An 18378-nucleotide genomic window follows, 5' to 3' on the forward strand; every position below is an offset into this window, starting at 1 on the left:
GCTAAATATGCCCCTCTCACTATTTTGAATCAGAAAATATTGGCCCTTGGTGAGGCAGAGAGTGGATGTAAGCAAATGTATCTTAGGCAAGATGAATCTGCCTATTTTGGTTTCTCTTGATTTCTCATTTTTCCACTCTTAATTTCAGTTCTCCACATTTCCACAGCAACTTTTTTTAAATAAAAAAAGTATCCTCATGAAAATTCACCAGCATTTTAGTGCAAATGTCTCCTGACAAACCGATTTTCGTTTGCAGCCCCCCTTATATAATGCCTTTGTGCATGCCATTTTCACCAATATATGCATTCACAATGCACAACGTATGTACATTTTCTACACATATTATTTGGTTGAAGAACTGCACCACAATATTCAGATAATATTGAAGGATAGCTGCGTTTTGATTCTTGTGTTGTTCTGAGAAGCGTGAACCAGGTAGCTTCTCATTAAATTGTGAAGGAAATTGAATACCACCCCTCCATTCCCAGTCCCTCGTGAGGTAGAGAGTGGAAGTAAAGAAACATAACTTAGCAAAGCAGAAGATTCTTGTAGGCAGTGCACTAGGTGATTGGACTGCAAGATCCAAATTTGATAGGGTTCCTCATGGTTACTTCAGCTTCACGGTCACCTGTGGGATTCTCCCCCAACCCCATCACGTATTATCAGGTTTAACTCTTTAACTGATGCAGATAAGGAGGTTTGTGCCATTCATACTTTTCTCAGTTCAAAGCAGCACTTTGCTGACATCTGCAAATGCCTCACAGTTAACCTGGCTTATAGGTGTGTATCAGCCTAGCATCGGATTAAAGGCTTGATTTAATTTTGCCATCAGCCCTAACTTCCTCCAGAGTGCACCTGCACACTGTGAAAGTTTTATTTCTCCTTTCAAGATAAAATTCAGGCAGTCTCAGGGATGTAGCAGCTGCCCTAGGTTTTCGTGTGGATGAACCGTTAGGAAATAAGCTTTCTTATTTGGAACAATAAACAAAAGCATCTGCTTCCCCCTTACCTCTCTGTGTCTGGGTCTAATCAAAGGAGGGGAGTCCAGGGCTGAAGTGAAGCTGCATGTTCTTTTATCACTGTTTGTTAATCACTCCATAAAATGGATAAACTGGTTTTGTATTTGGAAATTCCCTTAAAATGTCCTGTTTTCCTCAATCCCCTTTTTCTTTCATGAGCAGAAAGGGTCAACAGAGCCATGTCAGGCGATTACACTATAAAAAGTGGGAGCAAATTCAATCTGTTGTGAGCTTGGTATAGGCAGCGTCTATAGCTGTTGCTCAGACCCGACTGGGGAAAATGACTTGCTATCTCCTTGCCTTTATACTCCATAGTGTGTCAGTCCCTCAAATAATGAACTCATGTGTTGAGTGCCAATGGCTATTTAGCATTTGCCCTTATGATTTGCAGGTGGTGAATTCGGGTTGGGTGGAAGGAGAGTAATTCAATCCAGTTTTCATTTAAAGGGAAATCTCCCTCTTTTACGCTTCTCTGAATTCTGCAATGCGGTTCTCCACCCAATTAATGTGCACAAAAATTGCTTAGGGTTGTATTCAACTAAGTTATATACATGGTAGACCCACTGAGATTAATTGATCTAAATTGGGTCTGTTATTTTTGAAGCATCAGCTCTGAGTAGGACTAACATTGGCTACCAGATATATTCTGTGGTAAAGCCTTTATAAAATGCAAATGTTAACATGGCAGCTCCTGCACTTTGGAACTCCCTGCCTATTGAGACCAAACAACTGCCTTCACTGTACACTTTTGGGTGCCTGCTAAAAACATTCCTGTTTAGACAAGCCTACTCAGATGCTACCGTATAGTTAAAGCTATGGTTTTCCCAGTAGTGATGTATGGAAGTGAGAGCTGGACCACAAAGAAGGCTGATCACCGAAGAATTGATGCTTTTGAATTCTGGTGCTGGAGGAGACTCTTGAGAGTCCCATGGACTGCAAGAAGATCAAACCTCTCCATTCTGAAGGAAATCAGCCCTGAGTGCTCACTGGAAGGACAGATCCTGAAGCTGAGGCTCCAATACTTTGGCCACCTCATGAGAAGAGAAGACTCCCTGGAAAAAACCCTGATGTTGGGAAAGATGGAGGGCACAAGGAGAAGGGGATGACAGAGGACGAGATGGTTGGATAGTGTTCTCAAAGCTACCAGCATGAGTTTGACCAAACTGTGGGAGACAGTGGAAGACAGGAGTGCCTGGTGTGCTCTGGTCCAGGGGGTCATGAAGAGTCAGACACGACTAAACGACTAAACAACAACAACAACAACACTCAGATGCTTAGAAAATTGAGGCAATTTTAATCTGCTTTAGTATTTTAACTTTTGTAAAAAGTATGATTGTGATTTTTTTTTTAATTTAACTGCTTTGTCTTTTGTGAACCGCTTTGAGGTATGTTTTTTTTAATAAAAATAAATAAATAAACAAAATGACAAAAAATAGGGGAAATTGCTTTGCTGAAATGCGTATATTAGGCAAACTTGCATGCTACAATTTGGAGAAATTTGCACGAAAAGGCTGGTGAATTTTCATAACGACCTATTTTAAAAATCCTCATGAAAATTCGTTTTCCTAATATACTCGTTTTTGCATGCAATTTTGCCTAACACACAAAGCAATTCCCCTTAGTATGATTCATTTTTTAAATGTTACTTTCACTAATGCATGCATTGTTCTACACACTTCCTCCTAACATATGCATTTTTGTACACGTGACTTAGGTGGAAAACTGCCCCTCAAAATTCAGAGAAGCGTGGATTTCAAAGGATATCTGTGTTCTGGTTTGCGTATTGTTCGAGAGAGAGAGAGAATTGGGTAGGGTCGCCTTTAAATACTGTCTGAATCGAAATCCTCTCCTTCCACCCTATAGCTGGGCAATGTTTGTATTGAGCACATATGACACACACACACACACACACATCCAACAACCCCATGCAATGGTCATTTGCCATGCAATCGCTGGCAGGTTTCTTTAAACCAAAATGGGTCAATTTTTGCTCAACATTTGATGTGATGGGGGTGGACTGGGACATTTCCTCCTCATTAACACAACTCTCCACAAGTCCTCTTTCAGCCTGTCCCCCAGCCTGTTCCCTTCTGCTCTAGGCAGGCAGAAAGCAGCTATGAGGTCTCTCCATGTTTCCATTGACAGTTTTTGATCAGTCAGATACTGCTGTCAAAAGCTTCTTGGCTAAGTGCTGGGCAAGGAAGAATCTATCTCCACCAATTTGTTTCGTTGACAGGCCTGCCTGCCTAGAGATGGCTATTTGACATGTTGTTTGTTTGGAGTCTGGGTAAGGGGAAAAAAAATAAACAAGAAAGAACCTGCAGCCTCGACCCCCCCTCATCTGACTCTGCTTGTCAACTCAGCTTTGCTTCACTTGATTCCTTCCAGACCTCCTCAAAGTGCAGAGAATACGAGGACTCTTTTCCTCTCCATCTCTTCTTGGGTTCGGTTGAGTTTGCTCGAAGATGCTCAGGGGCATTTCGTCATATTTATTTCTTTAGCATTTTTTTTTGGGGGGGGATATTTATATTCTACTATGCCTTGAAAAAAGTAAAATGGTTTATAGCGATAAAGACTTAACAACCATAATAAGTGAAAATACGCATATGGCGAAAAAATCTCTGGCTTGGTTTTCATATCGTAACTTGTGCAAAGGCCTCATGCCTACTTTTCTTCCTTTCCTCAGACTTGAATGCTCCACTGACCTAGACTTCACTCTATACAAAATGAGAGTGTACTATGCGGGACGTAAAAATGTATTGCAGGCAAATACAACATTCCTACAATGCACATGCTGGGGAATGCTTTGTATCACTCAGGAGAAAACTTGCTGGTTCCTCCTGAGCTGGGACAGATTTCCTGTGCATGTGACTTAATGTGGGTGTGGCCTGTTCTTGGACAGAGGGGCACACGGCTTCCATGTTCTGCTCTTCTTGTTCTCCATTTCTGTATTCCTAAGAGTTCGGAGAGAGCGACGTGGGTGGCGCTGTGGGTTAAACCACAGAGCCTAGGACTTGCTGATCAGAAGGTTGGCGATTCGAATCCCCGCAACGGGGTGAGCTCCCGTTGCTCGGTCCCTGCTCCTGCCAACCTAGCAGTTCGGAAGCACGACAAAGTGCAAGTAGATAAATAGGTACCACTCTGCGTTTCCGTGCACTGCTCTGGTTCGCCAGAAGCGGCTTAGTCATGCTGGCCACATGACCCGGAAGCTCCCTCGGCCAATAAAGCAAGATGAGCGCCGCAACCACAGAGTCGGCCATGACTGGACCTAATGGTCAGGGGTACCTTTACCTTTAAGAGTTAGGAGAAGTGACTGCTGAGACACAGTCATTTGAGACTTTTACCCTTATGTGATAGTTCACATAGTTATATGTTGTTCTGTAAATTAAGTCTGCCTTCAAAGATCTTATTGTGAACCGGATGATTGTAAGTAAACTACTTTTATGTTAACTTTAATCAGATGGTCGTGTCTATTCTTTTAGGAGGGATATAAAAAGGGGTTTTACCAGGAATCCTAAATAGTGAGGCTCAGACGAGCCTGCAACTAGCTAACTGCTGTGTAATTTAAAAGGGGGATTGTTTAACAACTCTGCTAAGTTATAGAACTTGGTGACGCATGTTAAGAAGGCTATCATAAAATAATATATCCTCTCCTGCCTCCCTAAACATCCCCAAATGCTATGCCCAGAATGATGGTGAAGAGAAATCTAGGTTTGCACACCTTACACGCCTTCCCTTCTCTGTGCCTTGTGCAGCTTCCCAAGTGTGGCACAGGCTCACGTTGGGGACTCTAGCTCCCATCGCCACTCACCATCATCCATGCTGACTGGGGCTGATGGGAGCTGGAGTCCAGCAACATCTAGAGAGTTGTAGGTCTGCCATATACAGTTGCAAGCATTCCAGCTGCATCACAACACAGCTTGTCACTATTTTGTGGAAGGGATTCACTTGCATATTACATACCTTCCAAGGGTTACAATTTTTCAGGGACAGTCCTGGAATTACAAAAGCCATCCAAGCTTCTTATTTGATCCTGGAATGTCCAGGCTTGGAGCATGGAAATGATAGACAAGAGCAATAATTTGGCTTCCCCCCCTTACTTTCTTGTTCTCTGAACATATTCATTCTTTTTACAGTGTGGAGATGTCAGAAAAGAAAGAGATGTGTGTGTATGTTTGTGTGCATACAGTTTGATATTAAAGGCTTTGAATTCAAACCTTGATGAAGACTATCTGATTTATTCAGTTTTAAAATGTTCAAAGGGCGGCTGAGTGATTAATGTTCTAGGCTGGAAAGGAACCATAAAGGAAAAGCCCTCAGTCTTCTTTGTAAAAATACAAAAGGGAGTTTGCAGAGAGCTGCTTCCCTCTGAGACAGAAATGCCGAAGAGAATATGGGAGGCAAAGCACCACAAGAAAGGCAACCAGAGCTCAGCTTACTCCACAGCTGCCCTGCGTGTAGACCAGAGATTTGGAGATCCACAGAGCCTTTGTGTAGATTTCAGGCAGGGGTAGGGACTCTCATAGATATTTCAAAGAATCTAAGAGTTGGATCATCTAATTCAATCCCCTGCAATGCAGGAATATGCAGCTGTCCCTTACGGGGATCAAATCTCTGGCCTATGATCCAAATGTGGTCCTCTACTGTAGTCCTCTCTGACTGTCTTGTGGGACTCTTCTGAGACCATACCCTTTCTCCCCAGGCCATAGCCTCACTGACCCTGCTTTGCAACTTCCTTGATGTGCTGTTGAGATCTTGCCTGAATGAAGGATTGTGTGTGTGTGTGTAGACCACTCTATTGTTGTTGTTGTTGTTTAGTCATGTCCGACTCTTCGTGACCTCCTGGACCAGAGCACGCCAGGCACACCTGTCTTCCACTGCTTCCCGCAGTTTGGTCAAACTCCTGCTGGTAGCTTCGAGAACACTGTTCAACCATCTCGTCCTCTGTCGTCCCCTTCTCCTTGTGCCCTCAACCTTTCCCAGCATCAGGGTCTTTTCCAGGGAGTCTTCTCTTCTCATGAGGTGGCCAAAGGATTGGAGCCTCAGCTTCAGGATCTATTGTACAATGGTCTAATTTACAACCATTGCTCTGGCCAGTTTTGCCCCCGGTCCCACCCACTAAAATGTGGCCCATGTGGGAAGGCAAGTCTCAGGCAGGAAAAGGTTCCTCACCCCAGTCTCAGTTGAGATTGTTCCTGCTGACAGAACATGTCTGTCATTTGCAAAAGCTTCTCCACAGGAAATGCCCACAGCTGATTGATGAGTGAAGAAGCTCTTTCAGGTGGTAAGCTGGTCCTTCTTTCTCATCTCCATCCTCTCATTTTCTCTCCTTAATTCCACTCCTTGGCTTCTTCTCCCTGCCCAGTCTTCTGACTGTCTTTCTCATCTCTTGGCTGCCCTTCCCTTTTCTCCATCATATTCTCACACATTCCTGTTCTTGCTTTTCAAATCAGTTCCCTTCATCCTTCCAACTTCCCCCATCCACCCTCTCACTTCGGTGGTGGGTACAGAGCCCATCTTCAAAAGCAGTCTTCAGTGGTCAGCCAATTGGTACCAAAGAAGGATAGAACTTTCTTTATGTACGCTACAGCAGCAGCAAGAATACTCATTGCAAAGCATTGGAAGACACAAGACCTACCCACCTTGGAAGAATGGCAGATGCAAGTAATGGACTACATGGAATTGGCGGAAATGACTGGCAGAATCCGAGACCAGGGAGAAGAGTTGGTGGAAGAAGACTGGAAGAAATTTAAAATCTATTTACAGAAACACTGTAAAATTATTGAATGTTAATGACGTTGGAATGAAACAAAGTGGTTCTGGTAATAAGGTAAAATAAGAATATGCAATGGATTGATATTAGATGAAAATTTGAAGTTATAATATGTGAGGATAAATAAATAAGGGTAAACTAAGAGGGTATGAATTTGCTGAACAAATTTTTAAATGGAATACAAAAAAGGGAGGTGTGAGGAAGTCATGAAAATAAGTAAATGAGTGGTAAGATATTAGAAAGAGGGATTTTAATTTTTTTTTCTTTGTTCTTCTTATGTTTAATCTTGGTTTTTGTATTTTTTTTGTATTTTTCTTTTACTGTTTTGTAACTCTTTTCTTGTTAAAAATTTAATAAATATTATTAAAAAAAACAAAAAACAAAACAAAAGCAGTCTTCAAGTTGATCACACAGGTAGGAAGACTGATCTGTTCATGATCCCCCCCCCCACCTCCTGATTGCCTATTTGGTGGGGAAGAAGATGGATGTGCACACGAGAGAGAAAGGAATGTCAGAAAGAGAAAAAATGGGAGTTTTCAGACCCGCTCCTTCACTTTGTCTAATAGTAGGGCCAGCTCAGGATGAGTCAGCCATTATTAATTGTCACTACCATCCCTCCCCCAAGTCCTTTACAAGAGAGGACATGAGAGAGGGCCTCTCTCCTTTATATTAGGAGAGGACATGAGTGGGTTCTCTCTTCTGCCTGCTCCAAAGCTTAGGATGACTCGAGGGGGCCTCAGGATGAATGGCTGCATGTCAGCTCTAGGTGGGGCCAAAGTCAGCAGTGGGCAAGGCCAGAGTCCAAAGTGGGTGGGTCTATCCCCATTTTGCTGTACTAAACATAATAGGGGAGAGAGGATGAAGGAGGACGTGTATGGCCACTGCTCTTGGTCTCTGGTCTCTCTGGTCTCAAGATCTCAATACAATACAAATCTTTATTATGGTCATAAAGTAAAGGTAAAGGGATCCCTGACCATTAGGTCCAATCACAGATAACTCTGGGGTTGTGGTGCTCATCTCACTTTACTGGCTGAGGGAGCCGGCGTACAGCTTCCCTCAGCATGTCTAAGCTGCTTCTGGTGAACCAGAGCAATGCACGGAAACACTGTTTACCTATTTATCTACTTGCGCTTCATGCTTTCAAACTGCTAGGTTGGAGCAGGGACCGAGCAATGGGAGCTCATCCCGTCGCGGGAATTTGAACCGCCGACCTTCTGATCGGCAAGCCCTAGGCTCTGTGGTTTAACCGACAGCACCACCTGCGTCCCATGTCATAGACCAGCATAAAAGGTTGGGTGGCTCTGTAATCCTGGCCTTGGCCATCTCATTGCTTTGAAGGAATCTCCCAAGCTTTGTTTGCTCATGTGGCCCAATCTGATAGAGAGGAGATGGAAGAGAAGCTGAAACACAAATCTCCATTGCACAAATGGCCCGATCAGAATCGGGAACCCTGTTCTGTATGTGTGTGGAAGTGCGTAAAGTCTGGGCTGCAGTTTGTTGCTGGAAGGTGCCAATATAGCCAAATGCTTGTTCTCCATCTCACTCACTAGAGCTCAAAACAGGAGTCACTATGGAAGGGCTGAAGAGAAACCCTTATGGATCAGGCTGAAGAACCAGCTCCTGCATCCTGCCTCTACTACAGAGAGGGGAAACCTGTGAACCTCCAAATGTTCCTCATCCTTGGTCTGTTATGTTCACAACAAGCAAGTGACCAAGGCAATGGGCCTTTCTTGCTGTTGCTGGATAGCAACTGGAGTTCGGCATATAGCCATCAAGGCTCATAGCCATTGATAACCTTGCCCTCAATTAATTTTTCTAATCCCTACATCTAGGAATGTATTAATATTGCTGGATCAGGCCAAAGGCCCATCTAGTCCAGTATCCTGTTGTCATCGTGGCCAACCAGATGTCAGCCTGAGCACCCACAGAATTCTGCTCACTTGTGACTCCATTGATAGCTTTGGTCATTTGTCTAATCTTTTATAGCTATCCAAGCTTGTGACCTAAGTCTTGCTGAAGTGAGTTCCACAGTTTAGTTATGTGGCTGTGTGAAGAAGCAGAATAATAGGATTGCAGAGTTAGAAAATATCCTGAGGGTCATCTAGTCTAACCTCCTGCAATGCAGGAACTACATTCTTTTGTCTGCCCTGAATTTTTCAAAATTCAGCTGCATTGGAAGGTCCTGAATTCTACCATTAAGAGAGATGTGTAAACTTCCAGTGCTTTAAAATTAGTTTAACAGCCCAGAATCACACCCCACAGCCTCAAATCCATCCCTTCATACCAAAGCCTGCCAAGAAACATGGCTGTATTTTAATTTTATTTCATTTTTTTTAAAAGTGAAGTTGTCTCACGCGTTCCCTTACTCTCTTGTTTTTAATGGTCCTGTTTCCTCTCTCTCTCCCCTTCTCCCCAATTTGTTAGGGATAGCAAAAAAACATTGAAGCCACTCTTAAAAAATAAAATCAGTTTGTGGATTAAAAATAGAAGGAAAATGCACTTTAATAAGCAAGCTGGTCCCCAATTGGATGGCTGAAGATTTTTGTGTGTTTATTTTCTTTTTGAGACGAAACAACAAACCACTGCAAAAAATACAATGGTCCATTCTTTCTCCTGGGACAAGGGATGGAAAGTGCTCAATGCTTATTAGTGGAACAAAGGCTTTGCTTCTTACAGTAATTGGTTTTATGCCATGGGGGTGATGTGACGCTCGTCGATTCTGCACTCTATGAGGCTGATCCTTTCTTAATGCAGCATAATCACCATCAGTTGACCTTTTAGGGACCATGACTGTTCTTCTGAAAGCTCCAGCCCATGCTGAGATTATTGTTCAGTGCTGTCCAAAAAATGGTCATAGTGTGCATTAAGCCATGTGATGGGGGAGAGGTCAGCCCTTCACCCAGGGAGGAACCTTACCAATGATCCCATAACAGGACTGACACAAATGCAAAGGTATGATCTGCATGGGGTGAGTGCCTGGGCTGGAAGAGGGACTCTGGACAGGAACACTAGCCTTCTAAGTGCAGTGCCTAGTGGATGGGCAGATAGAATCAGCACAATGGAATCATTAGACTCAGGCTAGGATGACGGGAGAGACCTGAGTTCGCCTGCATTTTGTACCTTCTCCAGACATTGTGTCTTGGGGAATGTGCATCTCAGGAGAACGTACAGAAGGAAGTTGAGTTTTCTGCATTCCCAAAGCCTTTTGGAGATGACATATATTGACCAGAAAATGTGCACATTCTCAATGAAATGTGGGCAGGGTTGGCCCACCAATGAGGCAAGGAGAGGCAGTTGCCTGAGGGATGGGGGGCACATCTGGCCTTCAAGAAGCATGCTGCTCACTGCCTCCTCCTCCTCCTCCTCTGCAGCATGCCAACTGCTGTGTACCCACTGCTGCCAGCTCTTGTCTGGCCTCCTACCCTGCCACCCTGGTTGGTTGGGTGGTGAGCATGTAGTGGAGGAGGAGGAGGAGGGTGGGCTGAGGACAAGGAGGCAGCAGCACGTGGGGTTGCATTTTCTGTCTCCTGACAAAACATTTTGAGCCAGCCCTGGGAATGGGCAAAGTCTACAATATCAGCTTCTTATGCACATTAACTTCTCAATTTACATTCATCTATACCTATATCAGCATCTATCAGGTGTCAAAGGCCAGGGTAAAGATTTGCACCTTTGGCACATGATGAAAGCTGTATGACAAAGACTGTAGGTGCGTCTCCGAGGGGAGGGATTTTCACAATTTGGGGGATGCCTCAGAAAAAAGCCTCTATTCCCTGCACTTCAGAGGGAAGTGGAATCACCAGCAGAGGTCCACCTACTGATCTTTACACATGAGAAGCTCTGCAGGGAATGAGGCAGTCTTTATTTATTACATTGATATCCCAGCTTTTTCTCCAAGGAGCTCAAGGTAATGTACACAGTGCTTTTTTTCTAAAAAAACAAATTTATAATGTTTAGGGATACTCTCATTTTGACTCAAGAAAACCACCATTTTATGGTTCAAATCGGGGAAAATAAATAAAGTAAATGGACAAAAGTACAAAGATTCACAAAATGTTTAGGGGTGTGCGTACTCTTGCATCCCCCCAGAAAAAAGCACTGGGTGCACGGGGTTCTCCCCCTCCTCATTTTCCCCCCTGCGACAACCCTGTGAGGTAGGTTAGGTTGCGAGGCAAGGACTGGTCCAAGAGTCATCCAGTGAGCTTCATGGCTGATTGGGGATCCTGGGTTTTAGTCTCCTGGGTCCTGGTCCAACACTCTAACTACTGCACCACACTGACTTTAAGTTGTTTATGGCTTTAAATACTAACGCGAGCACATTGAATTGGCAAACATTTTTAAAATGGGTTATACAGGCATACCTCGGGTTGAATACGCATCAGGTTGAGTGCTTTTGCGTTGCTTCCGGGTTTCGCTGCTCATGCATGCGCAGATGGTCAAAATGACATCATGCGCAGAAGTGGTGACTCGTGACCTGCGCATGCGCAGACGCACAGTCGCGGGTTGTGTTCACTTCAGGATGTGAATGGGATTCTGGAATGGATCCTGTTTGCATCCTGAGGTACCATTGTACAAACTTTAAATGAAACCTTGGCCAACAGCCAATAATCTGGCCACTGCATTTTGGACAAGCTGAAGTGTCTGAGTTGTCTTCAAGGGCAGCCCTGCCCAGAGCATGTTGCAGCAAAATAGTGTGAAGGTCACAGGGCGACCTTGGGCCAGTTGCAACACCTCAGCTTAAACTACCTCACAGGCTTGGTGTGAAGATAAAATGTGCAATGGAGGTGGGGAAAGGAAAGCTATTTAAAGAGGAGTGGAATTTTTTTGTCGAATATTTTGAAAACAAATGTGTATAGTTGGAAATGTTGGCAGCATTAAAGTTAAATTCTGCAGAATGATATATATTGAAGTAACGTAAGATAGGGAAATAGAATCGGATGAATATAGCAAAATATGCAGGAATGGTGGATAAGTTAAATGAACCTTGGAAGGGGAGGGAGGGAATTTAATGAATATATGGTATAACAGAAGATGTTCAAATTGAAGCGTAAAATTCAAAAAGTTAATAAAAATTTAAAAATGCAAAGGAAAGCCAAGCCCTTTGGTGGAATGGATGGGGAAAGGGATATGAAAAAGAAGAACAAATCGCATGCACCTTCTCATTGTCTTCCTGGCTTTCCAAGATGATAGTGGAGCAAGCTAGCCAAAATGTGGGCTGTGGAGTCTGAGAGGGCTTCCTTTAGCATTTATGCCGGAAGAAACTTGCAAACCTGTAAGCTGAGAGAGTCTTAGGATGTGCGCATGCCATACATTAAAAGCACAGATGGTATGCAACTGCACTTTGCTCAGAGTAGACCTAATTTCAGTGGTTCTACTCAGTGCACTTTGCTCAGAGTAGACCTAATTTCAGTGGTTCAGTGGTAAAACTTTGTTGAATATCTATATCAATAGCTTCCCCCAAATCATCCTGGGAATTGTAGTTTGTTGAGCTGTGTGAGGGGTAAACTGCAGTTCCCAAGATCCTTAGCAGAAAGCCATGTGCCTTCAATGTACAGCTTGTATGCAGCCTTAATATCAACAGATGCTGGAGGATTCACAAGGCAGGTCAACGCAACAGAGTCATCAGCTTGTCTTGGCATCACATTGTATAAAAACAAAGAGCCTAAATTCCTTCCATATCACTTGCCCATCACCAGCTTTCTCCAGTCTCTTGAGATCAGACTTGTTTCCCAAGATCTTTTGGGAGAGAGTGCTTGCCAATCACTCTGTTCAGAGAAACTTGGCTGATCTTCTGGGGCGTATTTTTGGAGCTCTTTCAAGAAAGCCAAAAAACACCTGCATCCTAAAAAGAGGTTTGTGTGTGTGTGTGTGTGTGTTTGATATTTGTGTATAAGCACCACACATTTACTGAGCTGCAAAAAAAGGGAAGCCATTCAATAAATAAAACAGATCTTTTTTTTCAAAATAATCCCTGAGTCTCAACATTAATGGTTAGGTAGTTCATGATGATATCCTGCCACCATTTTTTTTTTTTTTGTAATCATATCATTATCATTTATTGACTTAAATATATAGAGAGATTTATATATATCTGCAGCTTTCCCCTCTCCCCAAAACCCTGCCCAGCTGGGGCTCAGTTCTTGCTTTTCGCTTTCTGTTTCCCCGAGACATAGGGCAGCACCGTTTGAGTGCTTTTGTCCGACACCGTTTGGGTGCTGCTGTTCCGCGTCAGCTTCCGCTGCTGAGCGCTACTCAGATGAGGCGACCGCCGCAGTGTTGCCTTGATGGCGGGCGCTGCCTTGAGTGTCATCTCGCTCAGTTCCTCGGGAGGGTCCTCGGGAGGTGGGACATTGTCTGCTTCCTCGTCGTCGTCGCAACACAGGGCGTGATAGAGGACTTTGTCACTGAACCGCACTCGTTCCCGTGTCCCAGGTGTCCTCTGGTGCTGGGCTTTGTGGCTCAGGGCAGAGCTGAAGGCCTCCTCGCTGGAAGAGTCTGGGGTCTCCACCCGGGGTCCATTGGGGGTCAGCACCCCGCCATTCATCAGCCGGTAGTCAGGCTGGCGCCCTGGCTGCTGCTCTGAGCCATCGCCTGAATCGGATGGGGTGGAGGCTTCCAGGAAGGAGCAGAACTCCCAGCTGTCGGAGAGGATATCTGAGGTCATGAAATCGAGGTGCCCGAGGTCAAACATCCCACCTCCCTTCTCGCTACTGGATGTGCTGCTGACGGTGGCTGTGGTCCAGTCGTCCGGCTCCAGCTCAAACTCAAAGTCCGAAGTCAGCTTGTCAATCTGGCTCACCACCTTGGGGAGAAAGAGAGGGAGAGGGGTTAGGGAGTGGCTGCCAGCGGATTGGGTCACTCCCGCCAGCTTCTTCAGCATTTCGAGGCCTTAATTCCATTGACTGATTATTATTTTTTATTTTTGTTAACATCTTTATTGAAAGTTCAAAAAGTACACAGCTATAGGGGCACTAAACAAAGGTAAAGGTAAAGGGACCCCTGACCATTAGGTCCAGTCGTGGACAACTCTGGGGTTGCGGTGCTCATCTCGCTTGATTGGCTGAGGGAGCCGGCATACAGCTTCCGGGTCATGTGGCCAGCATGACTAAGCCGCTTCTGGCGAACCAGAGCAGCGCACGGAAATGCCGTTTACCTTCCCACCAGAGCGGTACCTATTTATCTACTTGCACTTTGATGTGTTTTCAAACTGCTAGGTTGGCAGGAGCTTCTGATCGGCAAGTCCTAGGCTCTGTGGTTTAACCCACAGCGCCACCCATGTCCCTGCACTAAACATGGTGAGATGTAAATAAAAGAGAGAAAAAGAAAAACAGAACCCGTGTAGAAGGAAAAATAAAAGGGGTAGGGGGGGAAACCCAAAACTGTATACTTTACAAGGTTATTGTTGTACTTCACCAGATCTTAACCCAGTGCTTTCTTTCTGGGGGGATGCGGGGGTACACAGCCTCTAAACATTTTGTGAATCTATGTTTGGCCTCATTGAGGGGCAGTATTTCAATATGAGTAGGAAAATGAGTATACCCCTAAACACCTTTTTAGGAAAAAAGCTCTCTCTTAACCTATTACAGTATTTGTAAGAATGATGTTTGGAATCCATTCTCATAATTCCATTGACTGACTGATTCCCAAAAGTATTTACATAGCATCGTAACATAAAGTTGTATTTATAACCCCACCTTTTTCACTGGAACAGTCTGAGACAGAAGAGGCCATGCAAAGCGCTGATTAACTGGGAGCCCATCTGCACTATATATTTTAAGCAGTTTCATACCACTTTAAACTGCCACTTTTTCCTTAAATAGCCCCATGGGAACTGCAGGTCTACAATACCCGGAGTGGTTTAACAATCAATGCCTCTTCCCAGGGAATTCTGGGAATTGTAGCTCTGGGATGGGAATGGGGTGTGTGTGTGTGTGTGTGTGTGTGTGTGTGTGTGTGATAAAAACTCCCAGTATCCTCTTAACAGGCTATACTTCCCAAGTTGCCTTGAGGGATGGCCCAACTGTTTTAAGTGGGATGATACTTCTTTAAATGCATAGTGCAGGTGGGGCCTGGGTTTCTGTGACATCGGGAAGAGCCCTGCTCATAAGTTAGACCATTTGCCCATCTAACTCAATGCTATTCGCAAGGAGCAGAGGTAGATCTTCAGGGTTTGAGATGGCGCGGTCTCCCAGCCCCCTTTAGGGAAGCCAGGGATAGAATCTTGATGATTTTGCATGCAAAGCATGAGTTCTGCTGCTGAGTTCTGCTCCTTTCTTTTCTCTCCCTGGGGCAGACAAGAGACAAACAACTGGAGGTTTGTTTTGTTGTTGTTTTTTAAAAAGAAAAGGTGCTGTGACTTTTTAAAATAAAAAAGGTATAATAGTACAAATAGCATTTTCAGTCAACCTGAAAAGACAAACAGTTCATCAGAAGCATGGGAGAGAGAGGGAGAGCTGAAAGCAGGAAGGGATAACCTTTAGCAGTGGAAGGTATGTCTGGCAACTGAAGGGGAAAGGCTGAGCTTATTTTGGTTTAGTTCAGGGGTCAGCAAACTTTTTCAGCAGGGGGCCGGTCCACTGTCCCTCAGACCTTGTGGGGGGGGGGGCGGACTATATTTTGGAGAGAGAAAAATGAGCCAATTCCTATGCCCCACAAATAACCCAGAGATGCATTTTAAATAAAAGTACACATTCTACTCATGCAAAAACATGCTGATTCCTGGACTGTCCGCGGGCCAGATTGAGAAGGCGATTGGGCCGCATCTGACCCCTGGGTCTTAGTTTGCCTATCCATGGTTTAGTTATTAAATTTCTATACTGCCCACCATCCCAGGATCACAGGATGGTTTACAATATAAAAACACAAAAAATAAAAACAAATAAAAAAACAATACCCACCACACTATAAAAGGCCGTAAATTATTTAATTAGCCAAAGGCCTGGGAGAGGAGGATTTTTTATTTTTATTTTTGCCAGGCAGCTGAAGATCTGTAATGACGGTGCCAGGTGAGCCTCTTTGGGAAGAGCATTCCATTCTGTCACCTCCTTTTGACCAGACTTTAAAACCCTACACTAACCAGAAGAGCTCTGCTGGACACCACAATGAGGATGCAATGGAGGTGGCAAAGTATACCTTCTTTGCTGCCTTCACTCCTAACATGAGTTGGGCAGATGGTATGTTGGGACAGCCCCGTGGGCAGGGCAGCAAGGCAGTGGTGTAGCATGGGTTGTCGGGCCCCGGGGTCAGGCAGAGTGGGGTAGGAAGGGAAATGGATGGAGTACACATGCGTGTTCAGCTCCTAAGGTGATCTCAGCCACAGAAATAAGAAAAGAAGAATCGTTCCATTGTCTGGAGAGGTCACTTTCTGGTTTGTATGGATAAGCTATTTTCAATGGAGTCCAGCGATGGAAGGGCACAGCTGTGTTGAGGCAGCACCGAGTGTTGAAATTTTGGAGCCCTGTGCCTGCCCCCCCCCATGCTATGCCACTGCAGTAAGGTGGGCAGTAAACCAGCAGAATCTCTAACCTGTCTCAATTGTCCACAGACAGCTTCCTGGCCATGTGGCCAACATGACTAAACCACTTCTGGCACAACGGAACACTGTGATGGAAACCAGAGCGCATGGAAATGCTGTTTACCTTCCCTCCTCTACTTGCACTGGCATGCTTTTGAACTGCTAGGTTGGCAGAAGCTGGGACACAGCAAGGGAGCTCACTCTGTTGCAAGGATTTGAACTGCCAACCTTCTGATCGGATGCACAAGAGGCTCAGTGGTTTAGACCACAGCGCTACTCGCGTCCCTACAAGATGGATGGATCCACAGTCTGACTCTGTATAAAGGCATCTTTCTGTATTCCTACATACAGTGAGACAACTCATGCTGGCTCTTGATTTTATGTACATCTACCCACACTCTGAGAATGATGAAATATCTTATTGCTTGTACCTACCAGTACTTTCCTCAATGTGGGTTTGTGTTTTCCAACGATTTATTTTTTACATGCTTGATCCCTGTGTGTGTTATCAGGCACCACCTACTCTGGGGAATTAATATCCCACATGCAATTCTTTGAGATGCTTCTAATTGCATAGATCTGTAGTGTTACAAGCAGGCGTAACTTGGTAGGGGTTTTTTTTTTTTTTGTATTCTATACCAGTGTGATATTATCACGCCTCCAACATGGGTGTTGTACCATTCCTGCTATTTACAATGCTCAGGCAGTGAGTGTTGTTACTTATGTAGCCAAAACAGCTCCACCCACGCACAAGAGGAAGGGATCTTCTGACTCCAGGGAATCCCTAAATATGGAGATTCCTTATGCAATGGATGTAGCTGTCTTATTAGGATTTTTCAAAGCATAGAGAACCTCAAGATTTAGGGAGGAGGAGACAGTATTTGGAGGAGAATGCTACAAGGATGAGCGATCCATATTAAGCCGAGGTATAGACTGGCCCTTAGTGTTGTATTTCAAGCTAGCATGATATTACAATGCCAGCGACATGGGCATCAATAGCCCTTTCCTCCATGAATTTGACCAATCTTCAAGCCACCTGTCTTTTAATGCCATCAGTCCTGCAGGAGCGAGTTCCATAGTTTATCTATGCACTGTGTGACGTACTTTCGTTGATCCGTCCTCAATCTTCCAACATTCAGCTCCTAGGATGTCCCTGAATTCCAGTGTCATGAAAGCAGGAGAAAAAACTTTTCTCCATCAACTTTCTCCATGCCATGCATAATTGTACAGTGGTGCCTCGCAAGACGAAAATAATCCGTTCCGCGAGTCTCTTCGTCTTGCGGTTTTTTCGTCTTGCGAAGCACGGCTATTAGCAGCTTAGCGGATTAGCGCTATTAGCGGTTTAGTGGCTTAGTGGCTATTAGCGGCTTAGTGGCTTAGTGGCTATTAACGGCTTAGTGGCTTAGTGGCTTAGTGGCTATTAGCGGCTTAGTGGCTTAGTGGCTTAGTGGCTATTAGCGGCTTAGTGGCTTAGTGGCTTAGTGGCTATTAGCGGCTTAGCAGCTTAGAAAAAGGGGGGAAAGGGGGAAAAACTCGCAAGACTCGCAAGACTCGTCATCTAGCAGGTTTTTCGTCTTGCGGGGCACCACTGTATAAACCTCTATCATGTTGCCTCATACTTGCCTTTTCTCCGCACTAAAAAGTCCCAAATGCTCCAACTTTTCTTCATAGGGGAGTCCTCCATCCCCTCAATGCAATGCAGGAATCTTTTTTGGCCCAACATGTGGCCCAAACCCACGACCCTGAAAATATGAGTCTCATGCTCTACCGACTGTGCAGGATGCACCCATTGAAGAAATAGCTCCATGTGATTCAGGCATCACGTGATTCCCCTCCTTTACTCTCCCATCTGTTGCTGTTATGGGCTTAGATTGCTGACAGCGGCCCAATGGAACCTGGGTAAGGTCTCAATTGCGCCATGAAGCTCTTGGGATAGTCTACAACTCTTCAGCTTAATCTACCTCACAGGGTTGGTGTGATGATGATGATGATGATGATGATGATGATGATGATGATTTATCAGTTGCTTGTTATCAAGTTACATGAGACGTGGGTGGCGCTGTGGTCTAAAC

General features: G+C 44.6%; 1 protein-coding gene across 1 annotated transcript in view; it reads right to left on the reverse strand.

The window, feature by feature from the left end:
- Positions 1–12902: 12902 nt before the first annotated feature.
- The window catches only part of INSYN1 (inhibitory synaptic factor 1), a 121754-nt gene continuing 116278 nt past the window's right edge, over positions 12903–18378 (reverse strand). Inside the window, exon 3 of the mRNA XM_081839298.1 lies at positions 12903–13594. Within this exon, the coding sequence (XP_081695424.1) occupies positions 12926–13594 (669 nt within the window). The 3' untranslated portion in view covers positions 12903–12925. The remainder of the gene's footprint in view (positions 13595–18378) is intronic.

This window comes from Podarcis erhardii (genome assembly GCF_964252035.2).
Source record: "Podarcis erhardii genome assembly, chromosome: 14".
In the NCBI taxonomy this organism is placed as follows: domain Eukaryota; kingdom Metazoa; phylum Chordata; class Lepidosauria; order Squamata; family Lacertidae; genus Podarcis; species Podarcis erhardii.